At 43.5% G+C, this 27,845-nt stretch overlaps 1 protein-coding gene across 1 annotated transcript in view; it reads right to left on the bottom strand.

The window, feature by feature from the left end:
• LOC121278857 (leucine-rich glioma-inactivated protein 1-like) overlaps positions 1-27,845 on the bottom strand; it is a 71,079-nt gene that overhangs the window by 19,612 nt on the left and 23,622 nt on the right. Inside the window, exons 6-7 of the mRNA XM_041189314.1 lie at positions 7,109-7,180; positions 6,955-7,026 (exon numbers count right to left, since the gene is read on the bottom strand). Coding sequence (XP_041045248.1) covers positions 6,955-7,026; positions 7,109-7,180 — 144 coding nt within the window. The remainder of the gene's footprint in view (positions 1-6,954; positions 7,027-7,108; positions 7,181-27,845) is intronic.

Below are 27,845 nucleotides of genomic sequence, written 5' to 3'. Positions count from 1 at the left end.
TGGAGGAAGCACTGTGGGTGGCAAGGGCATAGAATATACTCTGGGTGGGGGACTTCAAATGTCCATCACCAAGAGTGGCTGAGACCTAAAGGACATCGCTGCCAGGCTAGGTCTGCGGCAGGTGGTGAGGGAACCAATAAGTGGGAAATACCTGTTTGACCTTGTGCTCACCAATCTACCAGTCACACATGCATCTGTCTGTAACAGTATTGGTAGGAGTGAGCACCACACAGTCCTTATGGAGACCAAGCACCACCTTCATATTGAGGATACCCTCCATCATGTTGTGTGCCACTACCACCATGCTAAATGGGATAGATTTTGAACAGATCTAGCAACTCAAAACTGCCATCCATGAGGCGCTGTGAGCCATCAACAGCAGCAGAATTGTACTCGAACAAATCTGTAACCTCATGGCCCGGCATATCCTCCACTCTACCTTTACCATCAAGCCAAGGGATCAACCCTGGTTCAATGAAGAGTGCAGGAGGGCATGCCAGGAGCAGCACCAAGCATACCTAAAAATGAGGTGTCAACCTGGTGAAGCTACAACATCAGGACTACTTGCCAAATAGCGAAAGCAGCATGCGATAGACAGAGCTGAGAAATCCCACAACCAACGAATCATATCTAAGTTCTACAGTCCTGCCACATTCAGTCATGAACGGTGGTGGACAATTTAACAACTCACTAAAGGAGTAATCTCCACAATTATCCCCATCCTCAATGATGAGGGAGCCCAGCACATCTGTGCAAAAAACAAGGATGAAGCAGTTGCAACAATCTTCAATCAGAAGTGCCAAGTGGATGATCCATCTCAGCCTCCTCCAGAGGCCCACGGCATCACAGACACCAGTCTTCAGCCAATTCAATTCACTCCATGTGATATCAAGAAATGGCTGAAGGCACTGGAATCTGCAAAGGCTAAGGGCTCTGACAAAATTCCAGAAATAGTACTGAACACTTGTGCTCCAAGTCCATCTACAATATTGTCATCTACCCAGCAATGTGGAAAACTGCCCAGGTATGTCCTGTACTCAAAAAAAGGACAAATCCAACCCGGCCAATTAACACCCCATCAGTCTACTCTCGATCATCAGCAAAGTGATGGAAAAGGTCATTGACAGTGCTATCAAGCAGTACTTAATCAGATACAACCTGCTTACTGACACTCAGTTTGGGATCCGCCAGGGCGATCCAGCTCTTGACCTCATTTCAGCCTTGGTCCAAATATGGACTCAAGGGGTGAGGTGAGAGTGACTGCCCTTGACGTTAAGGCCACATTGAACCAAGTGTGGCATCAAGGAGCCCTAGCAAAACCAGAGTCAATGGGAAAACCTTCCACTGGTTGGAGTCATACCTAGCACAAAGGAAGATGGTTGTGGTTTTTGGAGGTCAATCATCTCAGTCCCAGGACATCACTGCAGGAATCCCTCAGGGTAATGTACTTGGCCCAACCATCTTCAGCTGCTTCATCAATGGCCTTCCATTCATCATAAGGTCAGAAGTGGGGATGCTCACTGATGATTGCACAATGTTCAGCACCATTCGTGACTCCTCAGATACTGAAGCACTCTGTGCCCATATGCAGCAAGATTTGGACAGCATTCAAGCTTGAGCTGACAAGTGGCAAATAACATTCGTGCCACACAAGTGCCAACCTCACCAACAAGAAAGAATCCAACCATGCCATTTTTACATTCACTGACATTACCATCACTGAATCCCCCACTATCAATACCCTGGGGGTTACCGTTGACCAGAAACTGAACTGGAACAACCACATAAATACTGTGACTACAACAACAGGTCAGAGGCTGGGAATTCTGCAGTGAGTAACTCACATTCTGTGTCCCCAAAACTTGTCCACCATCTACAAGGCACAAGTCAAGAGTATGATAAAATATTCTCCACATGCCTGGATAAGTGCAGCTCTATCAACATTCAAGAAGCTTGACACCATCCTGGACAAAGCAGCCCGCTTTATTGGCACCGCATTCACTCCCTCCAACATCCACTCCCTCCATACCGGTGCACAGTAGCAGCAATGTGTACCATCAACAAGATGTACTGCAACAACTCACCAAGGTTCCTTCGACAGCAGCTCCCAAACCCATGACCTCTTCCACCTAGAAAGACAAGGGCAGCTGACGTTTGGGAACACCAACACCTGGAAGTTCCCCTCCAAGCCACAAACCATCTTGACTTGGAAATATATCGCCATTCCTTCAGTGTCGCTGGGTCAAAGTCCTGGAACTCTCTCCCAAACAGCATTGTGGGTTTACCTACACCACATGGACTGCAGTGATTTAAGGAGGCTGCTCACTACAACCTTCTCAAGGACAATTAGAGAAAGGAAATAAAGGTTCTGGCCTGGACAACAATGCCCACGTCCAGAGCTGAAGAAGGGTCATATGGACTCGAAACGTTAACTCCCTTTTTCCCTCCACAGATCCTGCTGAGTTTTTCCAGCATTTTCTGTTTTTGATACACAATGCTTTACATGCCTGAGTCTTCTCTTCCTCCAATAAATCAAAAAAAAAATCAATCTTGACATCATCCTATTTTAACTATTAAATTTATCTCTCTTTCTGTCCAATTCTTTTCAACCTTGGCAGTGCTTTGCACTTTGTACTTTGGTCTTACATCAGGATTGCTCAATTAAAAAAAGATACCTCTCAATAAGGCAGTGATCCAATTACAATCCAGATGATAATTATTATCTACTCACACATTGTCCTTGTAGTTTGCAGCGCTATTTAAAACTCCTGATTGGATTAGTGCTTTAGACTTGCTAAGAATATCTATTACATAATGTAATACCAGCCAACATACTGGTAAGAGGGCAAAAGCTACATGGCTTGTGACTGCCCCAGAGAGGGGTCTTGAAATCTCAATTGCATCAAATTGCTGATTTATTTCCTTTGACTGAGACAGAGCTCTGCTATCTCCCTTGAGAAGCCTCTAAGATTGGCGTCGTAAAATAACCTCGGCCCTGATTCCTGCTATTATGCATTTTCCTTTTCAACCTTGTACATAAATCCAATACAGATAAGACAGGAAGGCACCAGAGGCAAAGCACTGGCCTTTTGTACTGAGATCTACGTTCCAATTTAACAAATTTCACTGGAAACCAAAATGATGAATCAGCATATGATAGATAAATGTCTGGTAAGGAAACATTTCTCAAGAAAACAACCACGCCACAAAATTGTCTTTTTTAGAAAGATAAATTAATATTTTAAAATGGCACACTCCTGCAGAGAATATTTTCTGTGCAGCTCATCTCCCTACCCCAAATCCCATTATATGATACTTAATTTTTTTCTATTTCCAATAGTCAGCTTTATAAGCTCCTAAATAAGACTACCAAATTGTGGGTAGTCTTGAATCATGTGCCAACTTACATCCACTTGGAGCTGTTTTTGAAGCTGTCAAAGCTAATTTTAGGATTTTTACAGTCAAATGAAGTAGTGGCCCTGAAATACTGCATGTTTATCACAGTAATTCCAATAGGACGCTGACAGAAATCCAAGAGAAATAGCTTAAATGGCATTCATGGTCATTTTGCACGTAGTTTCCACTGATATCTCAACCAAATTATGGCAGGATGCCAGTGGTAATCCTGTAGAATTGCGGACTGACCCAGGGCCGGAGTTTCATTCTATTAGCCTGGGCTGTATTCCAAACCAAGGCGAGTTGAACCAGACAAACAGGATTAGCCAGTACAAAAACTGGCCATTCAGCCCAAACAGTCCATGCCGCATTTATGCTCAACCTGCATCTCCATCCATCTTTCTTCACCTAAGTTTATCATCGTAACTCTCAATTCTCTTCTCCCTCAAATATTTGTCTAACTTCCCCTTAAATGCATCTATACTGTTTGCTCTAACCACTCTGATAGCAAGTTCCACATTTCACCATTCTTTGGGTAAGAAGTTTCTTCTGAATTCCCTGTTGGATTTTTTCATGACTATCTTATAATTAATGCTCTATAATCTGGTTATGCTCTTTCCCACAAAAGAAAACATTTTCTCTGTGTCTGCTCTATCAAAACCTTTAATAATTTTAAAGACCTAGGTTACCCCTCATTCTTCTTTTTTCAAGAGAATAGAGACCCAGCCCAGTAAATCCTTTCCTGATATGTATACCTATGCATTTCTGATGTTCTTCTTCTCCAGGCAGCATCCTAGATTATTTGAGTATAGCTGAACCACATCTTATGCCGTGATTTTACTACAGAGCAGTGCAAAGAGGCAAGCCCCAAGTCTACCTCAATTGGAATGGGAATCATACCCGTGCTGTTGGCGTTATTCTGAACCCCATTTAGCCCTCTGGCCCAATGAGCTATCCGGCCCCCTTTCTGTTACTATTCCTTGTAAATCTTCTCTGCACCCTCTCCAGTGCCTCTATATCCTTTTTATAATATGGCAATCAGAACAGCGCACACCACTCTAAGTGTGGTCTAACCAAGGATCGTTACAGGTACATAACTTCCTTATTATCAATTCTGTCTCTCGAGGAAATAAAGCCTAGTTTTTATGGTCTTGCTAATCTGTATCATAACGTTTAGTTATTGATGTATTTGTACTCCGCCATCCCACCTAGACTTGCATCTTCCAAGTAATCAGTCACTTCCCTATTCTACTTCACATTTATCTGTGTTGAACTTTATTTGCCGATTATTTACCCATTCTGTAATTGTATTAATGTCCTCCTGTAATGGTACACATTATCCTGCCTCCCTCTGGAAAACAAACACTCACATATAATTATGGTTTAAATCACAAGAGGGAAGAATTTATGTGGGGTTTTCCAATCTCCCTTTACAACTTTGGCAGTGGAATAGTCGAAATTCCAGAAAAATTGTATAAACTGGCATTTTTTTTTAGCCACCCATGCCATTTCTCCAAATGTTCTGCGATCTTTCCCAGAGAACCACCATAGAAATTTCAGGTGAACAATTTCAATAGCCTTTATGGGAAGATGGTAGCATAGTGGTAATGTCACTGCGTTAGAAACCCAGATGCCTAAGCTAATGCCCTGGGACATGGATTCAAATCCCACCGTGGCAGCTGGTGGAATTTAAATTCAATTAAAAAATCTGGAATATAAAGTTAGTCTCAGTAATGGTGATTATGATAACTATCATCAATTGTAAAAACCCATCTGCTTCACTAAGGCAATCTGTACCTGATCTGGCCAACATGTGATTGGAGACCCAGTCTTAACTGCCTTTTGAAATGACCTAGCAAGCCACTCAGTTCAAATGCAATTAGCGATGGGCAACAAAAGATGGCCTTGCCAGCGATGCCCACATCCCAGGAAAGAATAAAAGAAAAAGTCTACAGATGTATTTAAGGGGAAGCTAAGTACATAAAGGAATAGAGAGTTATACTGTTGGAGTTGGATGAAGTAAGGTGGGACAAGGTTCATGGTGTTGAGTACAGAAGCAAGTATGCTGAACCTTTATAAAACTTTTGATTAGCAGGTCGCAACACTTTAGGAAGGATGAGAGGGTGCAAAAAAAATTATCAGAATGGTTCCAGGGATGGGGGGTGTTTCAGTTGCAAGGTTAGGTTGGAGAGGTTGACATTGTTCCTCTTGGAGCAAAGGAGATTGAAGGGAGATTTAATTGAGATGTACAAATTATGACAGGGAGGCAAGGAAACCTGTTTACGTTATTTGATAGTACAAAGACTAAGGGATACAGATTTAAAGTTTTGGACAAGAAATTGGGGTGAATGTGATGAAGAACGTTTATACACAGTGAGCAGTAATGACCTGAAACTCACTGCCCACAAGGGTGGAAACAATCAATAATTTCGAAAGGAAATTGGATGGACCTTTGAAGGAAATAAAGCTACAACAGGGACTGAGCAGAGGAGTAGAACTAACTGGGTTGCTCTGCAGAGAGCCAGCATGTACTCATTGGACCAAATGGCCTCTTTCTGTGCCATAAATGACTCTATAAATCTAAGGAAGTAACTAGCCAAAGTCCACAAAGGACCAAAGGCTTATCTTTCTATTACAGAGAGACAATTGGTTATATCACAGAATTATTGCAGCATAGAAGGAGCCATTCAGCCCATCATGTCTCCACAGCTCTCTGAATGAGCAATTCAAGCATGGGCAAGACAAGAGGTGGACCTTCATGAACTACCACAACCAGCACAGGGATTGAACCTGCACCATTGGCATCATTCTGCATTATACTCCAGCCAACAGCACTAACTGATCTCATGACTCTATTTGGAGTATAAACACTGGCAGAGAGTGGCTGGGTCAAATGGCCTGTTTCTGCGCTGTAAGTTCTATGTAATTTGTGTAACATTTAGATAACATTTTATATTGTCATGAGTATTGTATTAAGTTTTTATATTGTATCCTGTCTACATTACAGCTTATATAATACAGATCATAGAACACAGAAGGAAGCCATTCAGCCCATCGAGTCAATGCCAGCTCTCTGTAGAGCAGTCAAACCCGTCCCATTCCCCCACTCTACCATTGTAGCCCTGTAAATGTATTTCCCTCAAGTGCCCATCCCATTTCCTTTTGAAATCATTCATCTATTCCACATCCACCGCACTGATAGGCATTGAAAAAGCATGTGCTAGATAAGGGGTTGCTGGAACTGAAATATTTTAAAAATTGAAAGGAATGTAAACAGGGAAATTAGAAATGCAAAGCAGTCGCATGAAAGTAGATGGTGGTTCACATACAGGGTTATAGGCAATAAATTGTAGGCACAATCTAAGAAGCGATGGGACTATTTAGATAGGATGCTATCAAATACATGGATTCAGCACAACACAAAAAGACATTATTGGCTTTCATTACGATTTCATAATTGTTTACTACTTTTCCTTCAGAAAATTTGTAGTTAAGGTATGGGGGTCATATGCTATGTTAAATGTATAGGTTATGTCGAGTAAGAGAGGATATACTTACAAGTGAATTAGAGACTTGAGCCCTCGAAAAGCATACCTTGAGATGGACTGGATTTTGTTGTTTTCTACAAACCTAGGTGGAAGATTAGTGTTTCAGTACTCACATATTAATCATAGTCAATATTACGCAGCATGAACATGTCTAGATTACTTACAGGTACTCAAGTTGAGAAAGACCGAGGAAGGCATCATCCCCAACAGCGTCAAAAGAATTTGAAGTGAACAAGCTGTTAGGAAAGTAATAATCAGAACAATAATAATTTTTCTTTTCAGAAAATATCTGACATTATGATTCATATAGAAAAAATTTACACATTTCTCAATCACACCATTTGAGCAGGGTTTTGTTTTTTACTGGATGATCCTATCTCATAGGGTGGTGGAGCAAGATTCAATTAGCAATTTTCAAAGGAAAATTGGATATATTCTTGAAGGTGAAAACATTTGCAGGGATATGAGGAAAAAGCAAGACAGAGTCAGACTAACTGGATAGCACTTTCAAAAGAGCTGGCACAGAAAAAATGGGTGGAATGGCCTCCTTCAGTGCAGTAGGATTCGACGATTCTATCTGTATGCCCAACAGGGGGAGTCAAGTCAATGCTGGAAATAAAATACTTTTGCACATGCTGAAATAAAGGGTGGAATTTAATTCCACATACAAGAGCAGGGTAGGAGGTGCTGAGGACCGTAGAATTGTGAGGGAAGGTAAAGAGCGAAGAGCTCAATTAAGTTAGGGATGGGGAAGGACAAGGACAGCCTTCCTTCCGGTCTGGAGGCCAATTGAGGCCATCAAATGGCCAATTAACTCGTGGGCCTTGTCGTCCACCGACACTGGTAAGGGCAGTATGCCACGTGGGTGGGGGGGGGGGGTGGTTGTGGGCCACCCAGTCAAACCCGGCTGTTTCTCCTCCTAACCAGGCACCCTGTGATCCAGAATGGCTAAGTACTGACAAGGGTGTGGTAGCACTGAAATAAAAATCCTGCTCTCCACAACAAACATCCCTGCCTGTTGCCGGGACCTGCCTACCTAGTCTCAGCAAGCCCCACTACCTTACCTCCATTCCAGAAAATCATCCATTGCTGCTGGCCCAGGTTAGCTGCAGTACCAGCAGTTGCCACCACACCTGGTGATACAGCTGGGACTGAAGACTTGCCAACTCTCTGAATGGCCAGCAGCTCCTGCAGGCGGAGCCTCTGCCCTTAAATACCTGACTGCCATGCAATCATATTGGGGCTATCAAAAATGGCCATGATGGGTTTGCCTCCAGCTTTCTGGCCAGTGCACAGGGCCACCACCACCACAGCAGCCATTAAATCCAGCACAAGTGTCAACACCAAAGACTTCCAGGTCAGAAATAGAAAAGGCAAAGTGTAACATATTGTAATAGCTGAGCATTTTGTTATATTACCTTCTCTGTGGAGGAGATTTTTTAAAAATTCATTCATGGGACGTGGACGTTGCTGACTAGGTCAGCATTTATTACCCATGCCTAATTGCCCTTGGGAAGGTGGTGGTAAGCTGCATTTTTGAACTGCTGCAGTCCATGTGGTGTAAATAAAGTTGTTCAATAATGGCTACCTACTGTAAAGCCACATTCTCAGTGCAACACGCAACAGAAAGATGGTAATGAGGCTGGGATGGAATTTTCTTTGACATTTCATTTGAGAAATTAAGGGCTGAAGAACATTGTGACACATTTTTGGAACACCTAGAGTTGAGTTTGAGGAAGTTTGAGCAATTTGGAAGACTGTTCCATGTTCAGATACACAATGAGTCACAACAGTACATAAGGAGAAAAATAGCCCTGAAGGCATATTTGGAGACAATAGGGGGAAATCTTTTTTTTGATTCATTCACGGGATGTGAGCGTTGACTAAAAGTAAATAAACTAGGAGATGAAGGTAAAGTAAATGTGATGGAGCCAGATGCTTTTGAAGTGGCCCTTTATGATCACATTTGGATCAAGGAAGGGAGTGCCATCTCTAGCGGCAGCACAGCTTCAGAGATGAGCATTGATTTTGATGGCCCAGCCGTATGATTTAAAAATCGTAATTCAGTAAATCAGAACATTCAAATGTAGACATTCTTTCGGGATTTCCCCTGAAGACTGATTCATTTCTAGCCACTGAATTACCTGTAAATTACTTTACATCCATAAATGACATTCCAGTGTCTGCCAGAGAAATTAGTGAAGACACTCTCAAGAATATCACAACTGAGCATCATTGACTGAGCATCACGCTCAGTAAATTGCCCAATTATGTCATGAATGGCTGGATTAAAGAGGGTGGTGATGAGAAATTGCAGGAGTAGTTCACAAGTAGAAATGAGCTGAGTGTAGATCAAGGCTGTCTCCTTATTATTCCACCAAGGCTCAGAGACAGATTGTTAAAGGAACTTCATCAAGAGCACACAGGGATAGTCTGTTTGAAGGCAGTAGCAAGAAGCGATTTTTAGTACCCAAAGAGAGGTAGAGATATTGAAGAGTTGGTGAGAAGTTGTGAAGAGTGCCTCAGAATGAGAAATGGTTCAACCAAGGTTCCTTTCATTCCATGGTCAAACACAAGAAAACCATGGGAACGAGAACATGTTGAATTCTTTGAAGTGGAAGAGAAAGAGTACATTGGTACTTTGTTTTGCTCGATAACGAATGGAAGTGGGTAAATGTTGAATCTGTGCCCAATACCACAAATAGTAAAAGTTTTGAGATTCTGAGAATTAGCTTGCAATTTATGGGTTGCCAGAGATGTTGGTGTCAGATAACAGTCAACTGTTTACATCAGAACAGTCTGAAATATTCCTGAGTAAGAATGGAGTCAAACACACCCAAATATCACCAGAACACCCAGCATTGAATGGCACTGCAGAAAGAAGTAGTACAGATTGTGAAGAGGTCTTTGCAGAAGTATTTACTAGGTGACATGCTAAGCAGTAATTTCCATGTTTCGCTTCGACACAGGCTTGACAATTTCCTGTTCTCTTACAAAATAGCCCCACAGTCTGCAACAGGTTGCTCACCTTACAAATTAATGTGTAAACACACTCCTAGGACAAGGTTTAATCGCTTAAGCTTGGTGCCAATAGCAAAGTAAGAGAAAAGCAAGACAAAGTACTAATGAGTCATGATGCGCGAGGCATGAAACTTAGACAGCAGAATTTTGCCATCGGTGACCAGGGGGTGGGGCCCGCTCACCGACGTGGGGTGACAGTGGACAGAACCCCCAACGTCATCCCGCCCCATTTAAATTTTCAGGAAGGTGGGGGCACAGCAAAATCAGCTGCAGGCCCGCCAACCTGTCAATGGCCAATTGAGGCCATTGACAGGATCATTTAAACAATTAAAAGACGGCAGGCCAGGAGCCCCAGCGGGCAATAGATAAAACATGAAACCTCATCCAACGGCAGGGTGAGGTTTCATGCAGGGTTTTAAAAAGTTTATTTAAATTATAATGTAAATTAAGAACATGACGTATCTCATGTGACATGTTAGGGAATATGTGTTTTCTAATTTTTACTCTTTTTTAAAGTGGAAGCAGTCTCCCTGAGGCTGTACTTAGCCTCAGAGAGAGGTACGCTCTTTTGTGCGCATGCACGAAAGAGTGCACTCTTGCTTTTAGGGAATCTCCCCGCTCCCCCACGCGCACAGGAAGCGCATAGCACTTCCCGCCGGACATCACGCTGGTCGGGCCTTAATTGGCCCGCCCACTTTAAATGGCGGACGGCCCGCTTCTCTGGCGGGGATAGGCTCCCCGCCCCCCGACAGGCTGAAAATTCTGCCCAGAGAGTTCAGTGTTGGTCAGAAAGTCATGGTGAAAAACCACCAAAGTGATAAAGAGAAGTATGTGATTAGAATTGTTGTAAAGAGTCTACGTGAAATCAAATATCTAGTAAAGACTGGATCTATCAATACATCCTTTGCTCGAAAGAGGAAATCTGACAAAGGGAGAGCCTGAGAAAACTCTTAAAATTAACATTCCTCTTACAGTCCTAAGTGAAAATCAAAAAGACAGTGAACATCACAACAAAACTGGAAGATTTGCCAGCATCACAGAATCCACAAGCACAGCAAAAAGAGTCAGGTTCTTTAATTATGGAAATCAATCAATGTCACAGTCCCAACCATTAATTAGAAATAAAAGCAAAATACTGCGGATTCTGATAAATCTGAAACAAAAACAAAAATTGCTGGACAAACTCAGCAGGTCTGACAGCATCTGTGGAAAGGAAGACAGAGTTAATCTTTCGAGACGGATGACTCTTCATCAGAACTCTTCATCATTAAGTGGAATTGGTAGTCAAAGTTCAGGATTAACACAGTCAGAGATGTCGAGAGAGCAGAGCCAGGCTGATGGAAATGGAAGATCAGAAAGAGCAAAAAGCAGAGAGATTAATTGAAAGTATGTAGGAAGAAGAAAAATATTGTTCTGTTCATTACTTCATCGTCAAATGATGATATTTTTGTTGATATTAGGGAAAATATTTTAGTATGTAAATTATTCTGGTAATTTTGGTCATATATATGTTCTGTAAAAACAAGTACGCAACTGTTATAGAGTTGATTTTCTAGGCAAATTTTCTTGGTGGAAACATTGAACTTTATTTACAAGACAGCAGCAGCAACTTCAAGAGAGTGGTGGGGAGGAAACTAGCACCAGTCAGGTGAAGCTATGCAGTTTCAGAGGTTGACAGCTCCAGCCAACCTTAAGTTCAATAATGGCTATCTACTGTGAAGCCACATTCTCAATGCAATACACAACAGAAAGATGGTGATGAGGCTGGGATGGTATTTTCTTTTATCCCTTTCCTAATTTTACTTAGTTCTGTTGAAGGGTCATGAGGACTCGAAACATCAAGTATACTCTTCTCCACCGATGCCGCAAGACCTGCTGAGTTTTTCTGTTTTTGTTTTTGTTTTGGATTTCCAGCTTCCGCAGTTCTTTGCTTTTATTTCTTTTACATTTCATTTGAGGAATTAAGGGCTGAAGACCATTGTGACATATTTTTGGAACACCTAGAGTTGAGTTTGAGGAAGTTTGTGTATCTGAACATGGAACAATCTTTCAAATTGCTCAATGAGTCACAACAGTACATAAGGAGAAAAATAGCCCTGAAGGCATATTTGGAGACAATGGGGGGAAATCTTTTTTTGATTCATTTACAGGATGTGAGTTGCTGGCCAGGCCAGCATTTATTACCCATCCCTAATTGCTCTTGACCCTAACAAAGAGTAATTACAAATGAAGGTTCTCCGCTGACTAAAAGTAAATAAACTAGGAGATGAAGTTAAAGTAAACGTGATGGAGCCAGATGCTTTTGAGGTGGCCCTTATGATCACATTTGGATCAAGGAAGGAAGTGCCATCTCCAGCGGCAGCACAGCTTCAGAGATGAGCATTAATTTTGATGGCCCAGCCATATGATTTAAAAATCGTAATTCAGTAAATCAGAACATGCAAATGTAGACATTCTTTCAGGATTTCCCATGAAGACTGATTCATTTCTAGCCACTGAATTACCTGTAAGTTACTTTACATCCATAAATGACATTCCAGTGTCTGCTAGAGAAATTAGTGCAGAAACTCTCAAGGATATCTCAACTGAGCATCATTGACTGAGCATCACACTCAGTAAATTGCCCAATTATGTCATGAATGGCTGGATTAAAGAGGGTGGTGATGAGAAATTGCAGGAGTAGTTCACACGTAGAAATGAACTGAGTGTAGATCAAGGCTGTCTCCTTTGGGGTTTAAGATTCATTATTCCTCCAAGGCTCAGAGACAGATTGTTAAAGGAACTTCATCAAGAGCACGCAGGGATACTCTGTTTGAAGGCAGTAGCAAGAAGTGATTTTTGGTACCCAAAAGATAGGTAGAGATATTGAAGAGTTGGTGAGAAGTTGTGAAGAGTGCCTCAGAATGGGAAATGGTTCAACCAAGGTTCCTTTCATTCCATGGTCAAACACAAGAAAACCGTGGGAACGAGAACATGTAGATTTCTTTGAAGTGGAAGAGAACGAGTACTTTGTGTTGCTCGATAATGAATGGAAGTGGGTAAATGTTGAATCTGTGCCCAATACCACAAATGGTAAAAGTATTGAGATTCTGAAAATTAGCTTGCAATTTATTGGTTGCCAGAAATGTTGGTGTAAGATAACAGTCAACTGTTTACGTCAGAACAGTTTGAAATATTCCTGAGTAAGAATGGAGTCAAACACACCCAAATATCACCAGAACACCCAGCATTGAATGGCACTGCAGAAAGAAGTAGTACAGATTGTGAAGAGGTCTTTGCAGAAGTATTTACTAGGTGACAAGCTGGGCAGTAATTTCCATGTATCTCTTCAACACAGGCTAGATAATTTCCTGTTCTCTTACAAAATAGCCCCGCAGTCTGCAACAGGTTGCTCACCTTACGAATTAATGTGTAAACACACTCCTAGGACAAGGTTTAATCGCTTAAGCTTGGTGCCAATAGCAAAGTAAGAGAAAAACAATACAAAGTAATAATGAGTCATGATGCACGAGGTATGAAACTTAGACAGCAGAATTTTGACATCAGCGAGCAGGGGGTGGGGCCCGCTTGCCGACACAGAATAATGTCAGGAGGAAACTCCAACGTCATCCCGCTCCATTTAAATTTTCAGGAAGGCGGGGGCACAGCAAAATCAGCTGCAGGCCCGCCGACCTGTCAATGGCCAATTGAGGACATTTAAACAATTAAAGGACGTGCCCGTCTAACCTTGAGGTTGGTGGGCAGACCAGGAGCCCTGGCGGGCAATAGATAAAATATGAAAATTCATCCAATGACAAGATGAGGTTTCATGCAGGGTTTTAAAAAGTTTAATAAAGTTATATTGTAAATTGTGACAATGTCCCATCTCATGTGACATTGCCACATGAGGGTGACATGTTAGGGAATTTTTTTTTCTAATTTTTAATCTTTTTCAAAGTGTCAGCGATCTCCCTGAGGCTGCACTTAGTCTCAGGGAGATGTGCACTCTTGGGTGCGCATGCGCGAAAGAGCGCACTCTCGCTTTTGGGAAATCCTACCCGGCCCACACAATTCCTGCCGAACATCACGCTAGTCGGGCCTTAATTGGCTCACCCACGTAAAATGGCGGTGCCGTCCGCTTCTCCGGCGGGGATCAGCTCCCCGCCCGCCGGTGATTGGGTCAGGCTCACCCACCCGACAGGCTGAAAATTCTGCCCAGAGAATTCAGTGTTGGTCAGAAAGTCATGGTGAAAAACCACCAAAGTGATAAAGAGAAGTATGTGATTGGAATTGTTGTAAAGAGTCTAGGTGAAATCAAATATCTAGTGAAGACTGGATCTATCAGTAGATCATTTGCTCGAAAGAGGAAATCTGACAAAGGGAGAGCCTGAGAAAACTCCTAAAGTTAACATTCCTCCTACAGTCCTAAGTGAAAATCAGAAAGACAGTGAAAGTTACAACAAAACTGAAAGATTTGCCAGTATCACAGAATCCACAAGCACAGCAAAATGAGTCAGGTTCTTTAATTATGGAAATCAATCAATGTCACAGTCCCAACCATTAAGTGCAAATAAAAGCAAAATACTGCGGATGCTGGAAATCTGAAACAGAAACAAAAATTGCTGGACAAACTCAGCAGGTCTGACAGCATCTGTAGAAAGGAAGACAGAGTTAACCTTTCGAGTCCGTATGACTCTTCATCAGAACTCTTCATCATTAAGTGGAATTGGTAGTCAAAATCAAAGTTCAGGGTTGACACAGTCAGAGATGTCGAGAGAGCAGAGCCAGGCTGATGGAAATGGAAGAACAGAAAGAGAAAGAAGCAGAGAGATTAATTGTAAGTATGTAGGAAGAAGAAAAATATTGTTCTTTTCATTACTTCTTTTCAAATGATGATATTTTTGTTGAACACATATTGGTATTAAGGAAAATTTTTTAGCATGTAAATTATTCTGGTAATTTTGGTCATATATATGTTTTGTAAAAACAAGTACGCAACTGTTATAGAGTTGATTTTCCAGGCAAGTTTTCTTGGTGGAAACACTGAACTTTTATTTACAAGACAGCAGCAGCAACTACATGTGTGCATCGAACTCTATGGACAGGATTCTTGCCTCATCAGGCAGGCCTGCAGGGCAGGCCCGGGAGCAGCCACAAAACCGACCACCGCCCGCGATCGGGCCCCCCCTGCGATTTAACACTGGCTGGCCAATTAGCGGGCAGCCAGCGTGAATCGTGCACAGAAACGCTCAGCACTGCCTGGGTAAGGGTGTGGGGTGCAGAGGAGGGCAAGCCTTAAAGTCAGCGCATGTGTGGGGGTTGCGCTTGCTGAAAGCTCCCTGAAGGCACGGTGCTGCCTTAGGAAGTTGAAGATTTCTGACATGAACAATAAAGACTAGATAAATAAGGAAAACGTGTCCCCTCATGTGGCTCTGTCACTGAGAGCAGGGACATGTTAAAAATGAGTTTTAAAAGTCGTTTTTTAATCAATGGTTGAAACCTCATCCCACCTGTGGATGAGGTTTCACAAAATTTTAAAGTCCACTTGGCCTATTCACTACCACCAACTGTAAGGTTGGACGGGCACCAAAAAATTCAATTCATTTAATTGATTAAGAGCCTTAATAGCCCTCTTAATTGTCGGCGGGCACACTGCCGCCTCTCATGCGTGCCCACCAACCGAAATATTGTGCGATTGTGCAATGATGTAGGGACACTTGCCCAATGTCATCACGCACTATTTTTCTCCTGTTCAGGTCGGGCATGCACCCACCCGACGAGGGAAAATTCTGCCCTGTAACTAAAAAAGAACTCTCTTCTAAAGGTTCCCCGTGCTGCAAACCCATTGGTTTACACAGATCATGTGATCTTACAACATAGGATTATTCTTAAAGCTACAGTCCTATGTTTATCAAAACTATAATTACTACATTCCTCCCCCTTTAACTTTCCTGTACATTTTGTATTTACAAGGATATTTATTTCATGACATTTCAATATTTACACAGGTCATAAAATTACAAGCTCAGTCTTTCAGGTGGTTTCCTGATCCGTGTGGAACACCGGAGCTCCACGGCTTCCAATTCTTTGACAGGAACCACATTCTCTGGAGCTGCATTAGCATCAAGTACCTCATTAGACACAGGAAGCTCAGTGTCATCTGCTCTGACAGAGACATCGGGCATGTTTATCCTTGGTTGAGCAACTTCAACAGGAACCACAGGTTCAGCAATGGTCACAGATCCAACATCATTTTTGGGGGTGTTTCCCTTCTTCTTAAATGATCTACATGCAGATGGGTGATCCGGCCCTCCACTTCCACATGGTACAACAATGGTCCAGTCACAGAGCATACTTCACCAGGTAACCACTTGCGTCCGGTGCCGAAATTCCTTACATATACTGCTTCTCCAATCGTAAATTGTCGCTCACGACTATGCAAATCCATGAGTTGCTTTTTGGTTCCCTTGACTTTTCCCCACCTTCCCTTCCAAATTAAGAAGTATCAGCTTTAGTCTTGTTTGAAGACAGTGTTTCCATAAAACATAGGTGCAGAAGTAGGCCATTTGGCCCATCGAGTCTGCTCCACCATTCAATGAGATCATGGCTGATCTGATAATCCTCAACTCCACTTTCCTGCCTTTTCCCCATGAGCCTTGATTCCCTTACCAATTAAAAATCTGTCTATCCCAACCTTGAATACATTTAATGACCCAGCCTCTACAGCCCTCTGTGGTGAAGAACTCCACAGATTCACTACCATCTGAAAGAAGAAATTCCTCCTCATCTCTCTTAAATGGGTGACCCCTTAACCTGAGATTATGCCCTCTGGTCCTAGGCTCTCTCACAAGGGGAAACAACCTCTCAGCATCTACCCTGTCAAGCCCCCTAAGAATCTTATATGTTTCAATAAGGTCACCTCTCATTCTTCTAAACTCCAATGAGTAAAGGCCCAACCTATTCAACCTCTCCTCATAAGAAAATCCCTCCATAACCAGAATCAACCTAGTGAACCTTCTCTGGATTGCCTCCAATGCCAGTATATCTTTCCTTAGATAAGGGGACAAAAATTGTTCACAGTATTCTAGGTGTTGTCTAGCAGTGCCTTGTAGAGTTTTAGCAAGACATCCCTATTTTTATACTCCATTCCCTTTGAAATAAAGGCCGACATTCTATTTGCTTTCCCTATTATTTGCTGAACCTGTATGCTAGCTTTTAGTGATTCATGCACGAGGACCCCCAAATACCACTGTGCCGCAGCTTTCTGCAGTCTTTCTCCATTTAAATAATATTCAGCTCCTCTATTCTTCCTGCCAAAGTGCATAACCTCACATTTACCCACATTAGATTCCACCTGCCAATTTTTTGCCCACTCACTTCACCTGTCTATATCCCTCTGTAGACTCTTTGTGTCATCCTCACCACTTGCCTTCCCGATTATTTTTGTGTCTGCAAACTTGGCGATAATATATTCACTTCCCTCATCCAAGTTATTAATATATATTTGAAATAATTGTAGCCCCAGCACTGATCCCTGCGGCACTCCACCAGTTACAGGTTCCGATCCTGAAAACGTTCCCTTCATCCCAACTCTCTGTCTTCTATTGGTTAGCCAATCCTCTATCCATGCTAATATGCTACCCCTAACACAATGGGCTCGTATCTTATTAGGTATCTTTATGTGCGATACCTTATCAAATGCCTTTTGGAAATCCAAATATATTACATCTACTGGTTCCCCTTTATCTATCCTGCTTGCTGCCTCCTCCAAGAAATCTAATAAATTTGTCAGGCATGATTTCCCCTTCATGAAGCCATGCTCACTCTGCTTGATTATATTATGCATTTCTAAATGCTCTGCTATTACATCCTTTATAATAAACCAATATTTTCCCAATGACAGATGTTGAACTAACTGACCTATAGTTACCTGTTTTTTGTCTCCCTACCTTTTTGAATGAGGGTGTGATATTAGCAGTTTTCCAATCCTCTGGGACTTTTCCAGAATCTGAGGATTCTTGGAAGATTACTACCAGTGCATCCACTATCTCTGTAGCTACTTCCTTTAATATCCTAGGGTGCAACCCATTAGGCCAAGGAGACTTGTTGGCTTTTAGACCCATTAGTTTCCCTAGTACATTTCTCTAGTGGTAGTTATTGTATTTATTGCACCCCCCACCACTTTTGCCCCTTGATTATTTAATATTTTTGGAATGCTATTAGTGTCTTCTACTGTGAAGACTGATGCAAAGTATTTATTCAACTCCTCATTTCGTGGTTCCCCATTATGATTTCCCCAGCCTCATTCTCTAAGGGGCCTATGTTCACTTTGGCCTCTCTCTTCCTTTTTATATATTTAAAGAAGCTCTTACTATCCATTTTTATGTTACTTGCTAGTTTACCCTCAACGTTTATTTTCTCCCTCTTTATTATTTTTTGGTCATCTTTTGTTTTTAAAACTTTCCCAATCCTCAGGTTTATCGCTAATCTTTGCAACATTGTGTGTTTTTTCTTTCAATTTGATACTATCTTTGACTTCATTGGTTAACCATGGTTGGTTTAGCTCCTGCCTAGAATCCGTCTTTCTCAATCTTTGTTGATAATCATGAACTATTTTCTTAAATGTCTGCCATTGTTCACCAACCGTCTTTTCTGCTGAACTCCTTTCCCAGTCCACTCCAGCCAACTCTGCCTTCATTCCATTGTAATTACGTTTATTTAAGTTTAGCACGGCTGTTTCCGATTCAAGTTTCTCACTCTCAAACTGAATGCTAAATTCTACCATGTTATGGTCACTGTTGCCTACGGGATCTTTTGCCCTGAGATAATTTATTAAACCTGCCTCATTACACATTACCGGATCCAAAATAGCCTTGTCCCTGGATGGATCCACAACATATTCTTCTAGGAAACTGTCCCAAATACATTCTATGAATTCTTGCTCATGGCTATCTCTGCCAATTTGATTTTCCCAATCTACATGAAGATTAAAGTCACCCATGATTAATGTACTACCTTTTTTACATGCTCTCATTATTTCCTGATTTATTCTCTGTCCTACAGCATAGCTACTGTTAGGGGGCCTATGAACTGCTTCCACGTGTCTTCTTCCCATTCTTATTTCTTACCTCCATCCATATGGAATCTACATCTTCCGATCCAAGATCATTTCTTGCTATCGTACTTATTCCATTTCGTACTAACAAAGCTAAAGCTACCCCACCACCCTTTCCTTCCTGCCTGTCCTTTCAATAAGTCACATACACCTGAATATTTAGTTCCCAACTTTGATCTCCTTGTAACCATGGGCAGAATTTTTCAGTTGGCGGGCAGGGGCAGGCCCGACAAGCCGACACGTAAAATGACGCGTGATGACGCCAGGCGTGCATCCCGACGTCATTGTGCTGAGTTGCGATGTTTCATTCGGCAGGCACGCACTGGAGTCGGCTGTGCGCCCGCCGATATGTAAACGGCCCATTAAGGCCATTCAGGATCTCATCAAGGTTATTGTAATCGCTGCCTGTCCAACCTTAAGATTGGCGGGCAGGCGAAAAGGCCAATCGGCCTTCACGTTTTTTAGGAAACCACGAGCGGGATGAGGTTTCCTAAAGTTTTTATTCAAAAATTTAAAATTTGTCATATAAATAAAAACATGTCCCATCTCATGTGACACAGTGGACATGTTTGAATAAATTTATAATCCTTTTAATTAAAAATTTCAGAAGCCCTTCAATCTCTCTGAGGCAGCTCCGTGCCTCAGGGAGATTGAAGCGCTTTAGCGCGCATGCCCAAAAGAGCACTGGCCCTGACTCTCCCTCCTCTCCCCACCCGCACAGGTCACGCTATTTGCTGCTGTTCTATTATGTTTGTACACTCTGTCCCTTCCTGTCACATTCTGGGTAACATTACCTAAATAGCTGCCCGGTAAGGCTGCCATATCCTTTTGCTTTGTATGCCTACGTATCCCCTCTCCAGAACCGCCCACACCCCACTCTATTTGGCTTAAAGCCCCTCTCTAAAGCCCTAGTTATTCAATTTGCCAGGTCATTGGTCCCAGCATGGTTCAAGTGAAGCCCATCCCGCCAGAGCAGCTCCCTTCTACCCCAGTACTGGTGCCAGTGCCCCATGAGCTGAAACCTATTCCTCCCACAGCAATCTTTGAGCCACACATTTAACTCCTTGACTTTATTTACTCTATGCCAGTTTGCCAGTGGCTCAGGTAGTAATCCAGTGATTATTACCTTGGAGGTTCTGTTTTTTAATTTAGTTCCTAATTGTTCAAACCTGCTTTCTAGTCCTAAGAATGTCATTGGTACCAACGTGGACGATGACAACTGGATCCCTCCCCTCCAACTCCAATTTCCTCTCAGCCCTGAGGAGATGTCCTTAACCCTGGCACCAGGCAGGCAACACAGCCTTCAGGACTCATGGCTGCAGAGAACAGTATCTATCCCCCTAATTATGCTGTCTACTACATTCCTCTTTCCTCTCCCCACTTGAATGGCTCCCTGTACTACAGTCCGTGGTCAGTTCGCTCATCCTCCCTGCAGTCCCTGCTCTCGTCCACACAGCTTGCAAGAACCGGGTAGCTGTTGGAAAGCTGCAGGGGCTGAGGCTCCTCGAACGCTACCCCCTGGGTCCCCGTACCTGCTTCACCTGCAGTCACACCCTCCTGTCCCTGATCACAGACCAAATTTGAAATACCTAATCCAAGGGGAGCAAAGTGTCCAGGTAACTTTCCCCCTCACTGATGTAGCGCAAGGTCTGCAGCTCGGACTCCAGCTCCCCAACTTGGATCCGAAGTTCCCTGAGCTGCAAACACTTACTACAGAGGTGTTGTGCAGCAGCAACACATCACCCATCCTGCCAACACTATCGTATTTAATTTAATTTATTTATTAATTACTCTAGTATCCCTGCTCTTTACACTTTAGTGTAATTTTTTTACACCAGTATCAACCTTATACTCAACAAGCAATTTTTAAGAAAAAGAGAGATAAAAGACTATTTATTAAATAGTTCTAGAAATGGCAGTTGTTGGGGTGAAGTGCTTTACCTGTGGGATGTGGGAAATCTGTGACGCTTCAAGTGTCCCGGACAACTACATCTGCAGGAAGTGTACCCAATTGCAGCTCCTCACATACCTCATGGATCAGTTGGAGCAGCAGTTGGATGCACTTAGGAGCATTCAGGTGGTGGTAAACGTCATTGACAGGAGTCTTACCGACATGGGTGACCGCTAGAAGGGACAGGCAGTCAGTGCAGAAATCCCCTGTGGCTGTCCCCCTCTCTAACAGGTATACTGTTTTGAATACTGTTGGGGGGGATGGCCTATCAGGGGAAAACAACAGCAGTAGTCAGAGCAGTGGCACCATGACTGTCTCTGTTGTTCACCGGGGGGGGGGGGGGGGCACGGCAAAGCACAGAAGAGCAAAGGTGATAGGGGACTCTATAGTCAAGAGCTCAGATAGGCGCTTCTGTGGTCGTGAAAGAGACACCAGGATGGTATGTTGCCTCCCTAGTGCCAGGGTCCAGGAAGTCTCTGATCGAGTACGGGACATTCTGAAGGGGGAAGGAGAACAGCCAGAGGTCGTGGTACACATTGGTACTAATGACATAGGCAGGAAGAGTGACGAGGTCCTGCAGCGTGAGTTCAGGGAGTTAGGCAGAAAGTTAAAAAACAGGACCTCTAGGGTTGTAATCTCAGGATTACTCCCTGTGCCACGTGCCAGTGAGGCTAGAAATAGGAAGATCTTGCAGTTGAACACGTGGCTGAACAGATGCTGTAGGAGGGAGGGTTTCCGATATCTGGATCAGTGGGATTTCTTCTGGGGCAAGTGGGACCTGTACAAGAAGGACAGGTTGCATCTAAACTGGAGGGGCACCAATATCCTGGCCGTGAGGTTTGCTAGTGTCACTCGGGAGGGTTTAAACTAGTATGGCAAGGGGGTGGGAACCAGAGCAATAGGTCAGCAGGTGAAATAAATGACTGGGAACCAGGAAATATGGCCAGTAGGACTAAGAGGAAGGGCAGGCAGGGAGAAATTACTGAACACAGTGGTACTGGGGGTCTAAAATGTATTTGTTTCAAGGCAAAAAGTATAACAGGCAAGACAGATGAGCTTAGAGCTTGGATAGTACTTGGGACTATGATGTTATTGCTATTACAGAGACTTGGTTGAAGGATGGACAGGATTGGCAGATAAACATTCCAGAATTTAGATGTTTCAGGCAGGATAGAGAGGGATGTAGAAGAGGTGGGGGAGTTGCACTGCTGGTTAAGGGGAATATCACAGCTGTATGACAGGAGGACACCTCGTTGGGCTCATGCAGCGAGGCAATATGGGTAGAACTCCGGAATAGGAAGGGTGCAGTTACAATGTTGGGGGTTTACTATAGGCCTCCCAATAGCCGGCGGGAAATTGAGGAACAGTTATGTAGCCAGGTTTTGGAAAGATGTAAAAGCAATAGGGTTGTTGTGCTGGGTGATTTTAACTTTCCCTAAATTGACTGGGAATCACTTAGTGCTGGGGATTTGGATGGTGCAGAATTTGTAGGTGCATTCAGGAGGGCTTCCTGAGACAACTAAGCAAGCGGCAATACTGGACCTGGTATTAGGGAATGAACCCGGCCAGGTGGTCGAAGTTTCAGTAGGGGAGCATTTCGGGAAAAGTGACCATAATTCAGTAAGTTTCAAGGTACTGGTGGATAAGGATAACAGGAGTCCTCGGGTTAAAGTGCTTAATTGGAGGAAGGCTGATTATAACAATATTAGGCAGGAACTGAGGAATCTAGACTGAAGGCGGATGTTTGAGGGCAAATCAACAACTGACGTGTGGGGGGCTTTCAAAGGTCAGGTAATAAGAATTCAGGACCGGCATGTTCCTGCTAGGATGAAGGATAAACATGGCAAGTTTCAGGAACCTTGGATAACAAAGGATATTGCGAGATTAGTCAAAGAGAAAAGGGAAGCATTCATAAGGGCTAGAAGGCTGGGAACAGATAAAGCCCTTGGAGAATATAAAGAAAGTAGGAAGAAACTTAAGCAAGGAATCAGGAGGGCTAAAAGGGTCATGGAAAGTCATTGGCAACCAGGATTAAGGAAAATCCCAAGGCCTTTTATACATATGTGAAAAGCAAGAGGGTAGCCAGGGAAAGGGTAGGCCCACTCAGGGACAGAGGTGGGAATCTGTGTGTGGAGCCAGAAGAAATGGGAGATACTCTAAATGAATGCTTCTCATCAGTATTCACCAAAGAGAAGGACTTAGCGGTCGATTTGTCTAGGGAAGAGTGTGTAGATAGCCTGGATCATGTTGAGATCAAAAAAGAGGTGTTAGGCATCTTGAGGAATATTAAGGTGGATAAGTCCCCTGGGCCAGATGGGATCTACCCCAGAGTACTGAGGGAGGCAAGGGAGGAGATTGCTGGGGCCTTGACAGAAATCTTTGTATCCTCACTGGCTACGGGTGAGGTCCCAGAGGACTGGAGAATGGCCAGTGTTGTTCCATTGTTTAAGAAGGGTAGCAGGGATAATCCAGGAAATTACAGGCCGGTAAGCCTTACATCAGTGGTAGGGAAATTATTGTAGAAGATTCTTCGTGACAGGATTTACTACCATTTGGAAGCAAACGGGCGTATTAGTGAGAGGCAGCATAGTTTTGTGAAAGGGAGGTCGTGTCTCACTAACTTGATCGAGTTTTTCGAGGAAGTGACAAAGATAATCGACGATGGAAGGGCAGTGTATTTATATACATGGATTTCAGTAAGGCCTTTGACAAGGTCCCTCATGGCAGACTGGTACAGAAGGTAAAGTCGCACGGGATCAGAGGTGAGCTGGCAAGATGAATACAGAATTGGCTTGGTCATGGAAGACAGAGGGTAGCAGTGGAAGGGTGCTTTTCTGAATGGAGAGCTGTGACTAGTGGAGTTCCGCAGGGATCAATGCTGGGACCTTTGCTGTTTGTAGTATACATAAATGATTTGGAGGAAAATGTAACTGGGCTAATTAGTAAGTTTGCAGATGACACTAAGGTTGGAGGAGTTGCAGATAGTGAAGAGGATTGTCAAAGGATACAACGGGATATAGATCGGTTGGAGACTTCGGCGGAGAAATGGCAGATGGAGTTTAATCCGGACAAATGCGAGGTAATGCATTTTGGAAGGTCTAATACAGGCAGGAATTATACAGTAAATGGCAGAACCCTTAAGTGCATTGACGGGCAGAGGGATCTGGGTGTATAGGTCCACAGGTCACTGAAAGTGGCAAAGCAGGTAGATAAGGTAGTCAGGAAGGCATATGGCATGCTTGCCTTCATTGGCAGGGGTATTGAGTATAAAAGCTGGGAAGTCATACTGCAGCTGTATAGAACCTTGGTTAGGCCACACTTGGAATATTGCATGCAATTCTGGTCATCACATTACCAGAAGGATATGGAGGTGTTGGAGAGGAGGTTTACCAGGATGCTGCCTGGTCTGGAGGTTATTAACTATGAAGAGAGGTTGGAGAAACTCGGATTGTTCTCACTAGAATGACGGAGATTGAGGGGCGACTTGATAGAAGTTTACAAAATTATGAGTGGCATGGACAGAGTTGATAGTCAGAAGCTTTTTCCCAGGGTAGAAGAGTCAATTACTAGGGGACATAGATTTAAGGTGAGAGGAGAAAACTTTAGAGGAGATGTGTGGGCCAAGTTTTTTACACAGAGGGTAGTGAGTGTCTGGAATTCGCTGCCAGAGGAGGTGGTGGAAGCAGGTACGATAGTCGTGTTTAAGAGGCAGCTTGACAAATACATGAATAGGATGGGAATAGAGGGATATGGACCCTGGAAGTGCAAAACTTTTTAGTTGACGGGCAATATGATCGGCGCAGGCATGAAGGGCCAAAGGGCCTGTTCCTGTGCTGTACTTTTCTTTGTTCTTTGTTTTTTGCTCTAGCCCTAAACACAAACTAAAGACCTTACTTTTACTTTAAAGACTAGAAATACTCACCAATCATTCTGCAGGTGTTGCACCTGTCATAGTGTGGGGAGGTCATTCTGTTGTGAAATAGGAAACAAGCAAGTTTAGTTTCCAATGATTCACCTGTTAACTTTTACATTCCCACCTTAAAACTGCTCTTTCCACCAGTCCATTAGATGACGGATGGTATGGTGTAGTCTTCACATGGTTGATACCATTCAGGCTGACGAACATTTGAAATTCAGAGCTAGTAAGTGCCATTATCTGAGATGATTACTTCTGGCAATCCATGGAGAGCAAAGCTTTGGTGTAGTTTTCATATAGTAGCACCTGATGTTAGCGACTTATCCTCATAAACGTCTAACCACTTGGAATGAGCATCTATAAACAGTACAAACATGGTTCCAAGAAAAGGACTGACGTAATCTATGTGCAATCTCACCTAGGGTCTACCAGGCCACTCCCATGGGTGCAATGGGGCGGCCACCGGCAACTTTTGTAGCTGTTGACATTGCTCACAGTGTTTTACCACCTTCTCAATATCGCTGTCCATTCCCACCACCAAAGATAACTTTGTGCTATAATCTTCATTTGTGAGATTCCTGGATGGGCACTGTGTAGCTCTACTAAGAGTGGTTCCCTTTCTTGTGAAGAAACCACTACTCATGCACCCCATAATAGAATCCAATCTTGACTGCTGATCTCGTGTCTTCAGTTGAAAAATGGCTTTGAATCATCAGAGACTGGTTCCTGGGACCAACCCTGTAACACTTGGTCTTTCACTCGAGACAGGACGGGATCATGATTCTTCCAGTTTCTTATCTGGCACAGACTGGTGAGGAATCCAGGAAATTCATCACTCATACAAGCTCTTGGGGAATTGGGACATGGTCATTGTTCTCTTGCAAAGGGAGGTGACTTAGGGCATCAGCATTGGCTATGTGAATCCCTGGTCTATGCACAAAGGCTGTCAAAATTAGGGCTCATCTTTGAATTTGTGCAGAAACTATGGAGGGATAGGCTTTTTCCCGCCAAACAGACCTAAAAGAGCTTTGTGGTCAGATACTATCGTGAAATGTTGCCCATGCAATTTTTTTTTATTCATTCTCGGGACGTGGACTTCACTGGCTGGGCCAGCATTTATTGCCCTAGTTGCCCTTGAGAAGGTGATGGTGAGCTGCCTTCTTCAACCACTGCAGTCCATGTGGTGTAGGTACACCCACCGTGCCATTCGGAAGGAAGTTCCAGGATTTTGACCCAGTGACAGTGAAGGAATGGCGATATATTTCCAAGTCAGGATGGTGAGTGACTTGGAAGGGACCTTCCAGGTGGTGGTGTTCCATCTATCTGCTGCCCTTGTCCTCCTAGGTGGTAGTGGTTGTGGGTTTGGAAGGTGCTATCTAAGGACCTTTGGAGAATTTCTGCAGTGCATCTTGCAGAAAGTACACACTGCTGCTACTGTGCATCGGTGATAGAGGGAGTGAATGTTTGTGGATGTGGTGCCAATCAAGTGTGCTGCTTTGTCCTGGATGGTGTCCAGCTTCTTGAGTATTGTGGGAGTTGCGCTCATCCAGGCAAGTGGAGAGTATTCCATCACACTCCCGACTTGTGCCTTGTAGATGATGGACAGGCTTCGGGGAGTCAGGAGGCAAGTTACTCGTCGCACGATTCCTAGCCTCTGACCTGCTATTGTGGCCATAGTATTTATATGGCTAATCCAATTCAGCTTATGGTCAATGGTAACCCCCAGGATGTTGATTGTGGGGGATTCAGTGATGATAATGCCATTAAACATCAAGGGACGATGGTTGGATTCTCTCTTGTTGGAGATTGTCATTGCCTGGCGCTTGCGTGGTGTGAATGCTACTTGCCAATTGGCAACCCAAGTCTGGATATTGTCCAGGACTTGCTGCATTTGGACATGGACTTCTTCTGTATCTGAGGAGTTGCGAATGGTGCTGAACATTGTCCAATCATTAGCGAACATCCCCACTTCTGACCTTATGATGGAAGGTCATTGATGAAGCAGCTGAAGGTGGTTGGGCCAAGGACACTACCCTGAGGAACTCCTGCAGTGATCTCCTGGAACTGAGAGGATTAACCTCCAACAACGACAACCATTTTCCTTTGTGCTAGGGAAGATTCCAACTAGCAGAGAGTTTTCCCCATGATTACCATTGACTCCAGTTTTGCTAGAGCTCCTTGATGCCACACTCAGTGAAATGCTGCCTTGATGTCAAGGGCAGTCACTCTCACCTCACCTCGGGAGTTCAGCTCTTTGGTCCATGTTCGAACTAAGGCTGTAATGAGGTCAGGATCTATGTGGCCTTGGATGTCAGTGAGCAGGCTATTGCTAAAGCTGATGTCACTTGATAGCATTGTTGATGACCCCTTTCATTTGTTGATGACCCCTTTCATCACTTTACTGAAGATCGAGAGTAGACTGATGGGGCGGTAATTGGCCAGGCTGGATTTGTCCTGTTTTTTGTGTACAGGACATATCTGGGCAATTTTCCACATAGCCGGGTAGATGCCAGTGTTGTAGCTGTACTGGAACAGCTTGACTACGGGTGCGGCAAATTCAGGAGCGCAAGTCTTCAGTACTATCGCCGAAATATTGTCAGGTCCGACAGCCTTTGCAGTATCCAGTGCCTTCAGCTGTTTCTAGATATCACATGGAGTGAATCCAATTGGCTGAAGGCTGGCATCTGTGATGCTGGGGACCTCCGGAGGAGGCCATGATGGATCATTCACTCGGCACTTCTGGCTGAAGATTGTTGTGATAGCTTCAGCCTTATGCTTTGCACTAATGATCTGAACTCCTCCATCATTGTAGACGGGGATATTTGTGGAGCCTCCTCCTCCAGTGAGTTGTTTAATTGTCCACCACCATTCACGACAGGATGTGACAGGACTGCAGAGCTCAGATCTGATCCGTTAGTT

Source organism: Carcharodon carcharias, chromosome 6, assembly GCF_017639515.1.
Source record: "Carcharodon carcharias isolate sCarCar2 chromosome 6, sCarCar2.pri, whole genome shotgun sequence".
Classification (NCBI taxonomy): domain Eukaryota; kingdom Metazoa; phylum Chordata; class Chondrichthyes; order Lamniformes; family Lamnidae; genus Carcharodon; species Carcharodon carcharias.
Note: the sequence above shows the minus strand (reverse complement) of the source record. Positions and strands in the feature narration are given on the sequence as shown.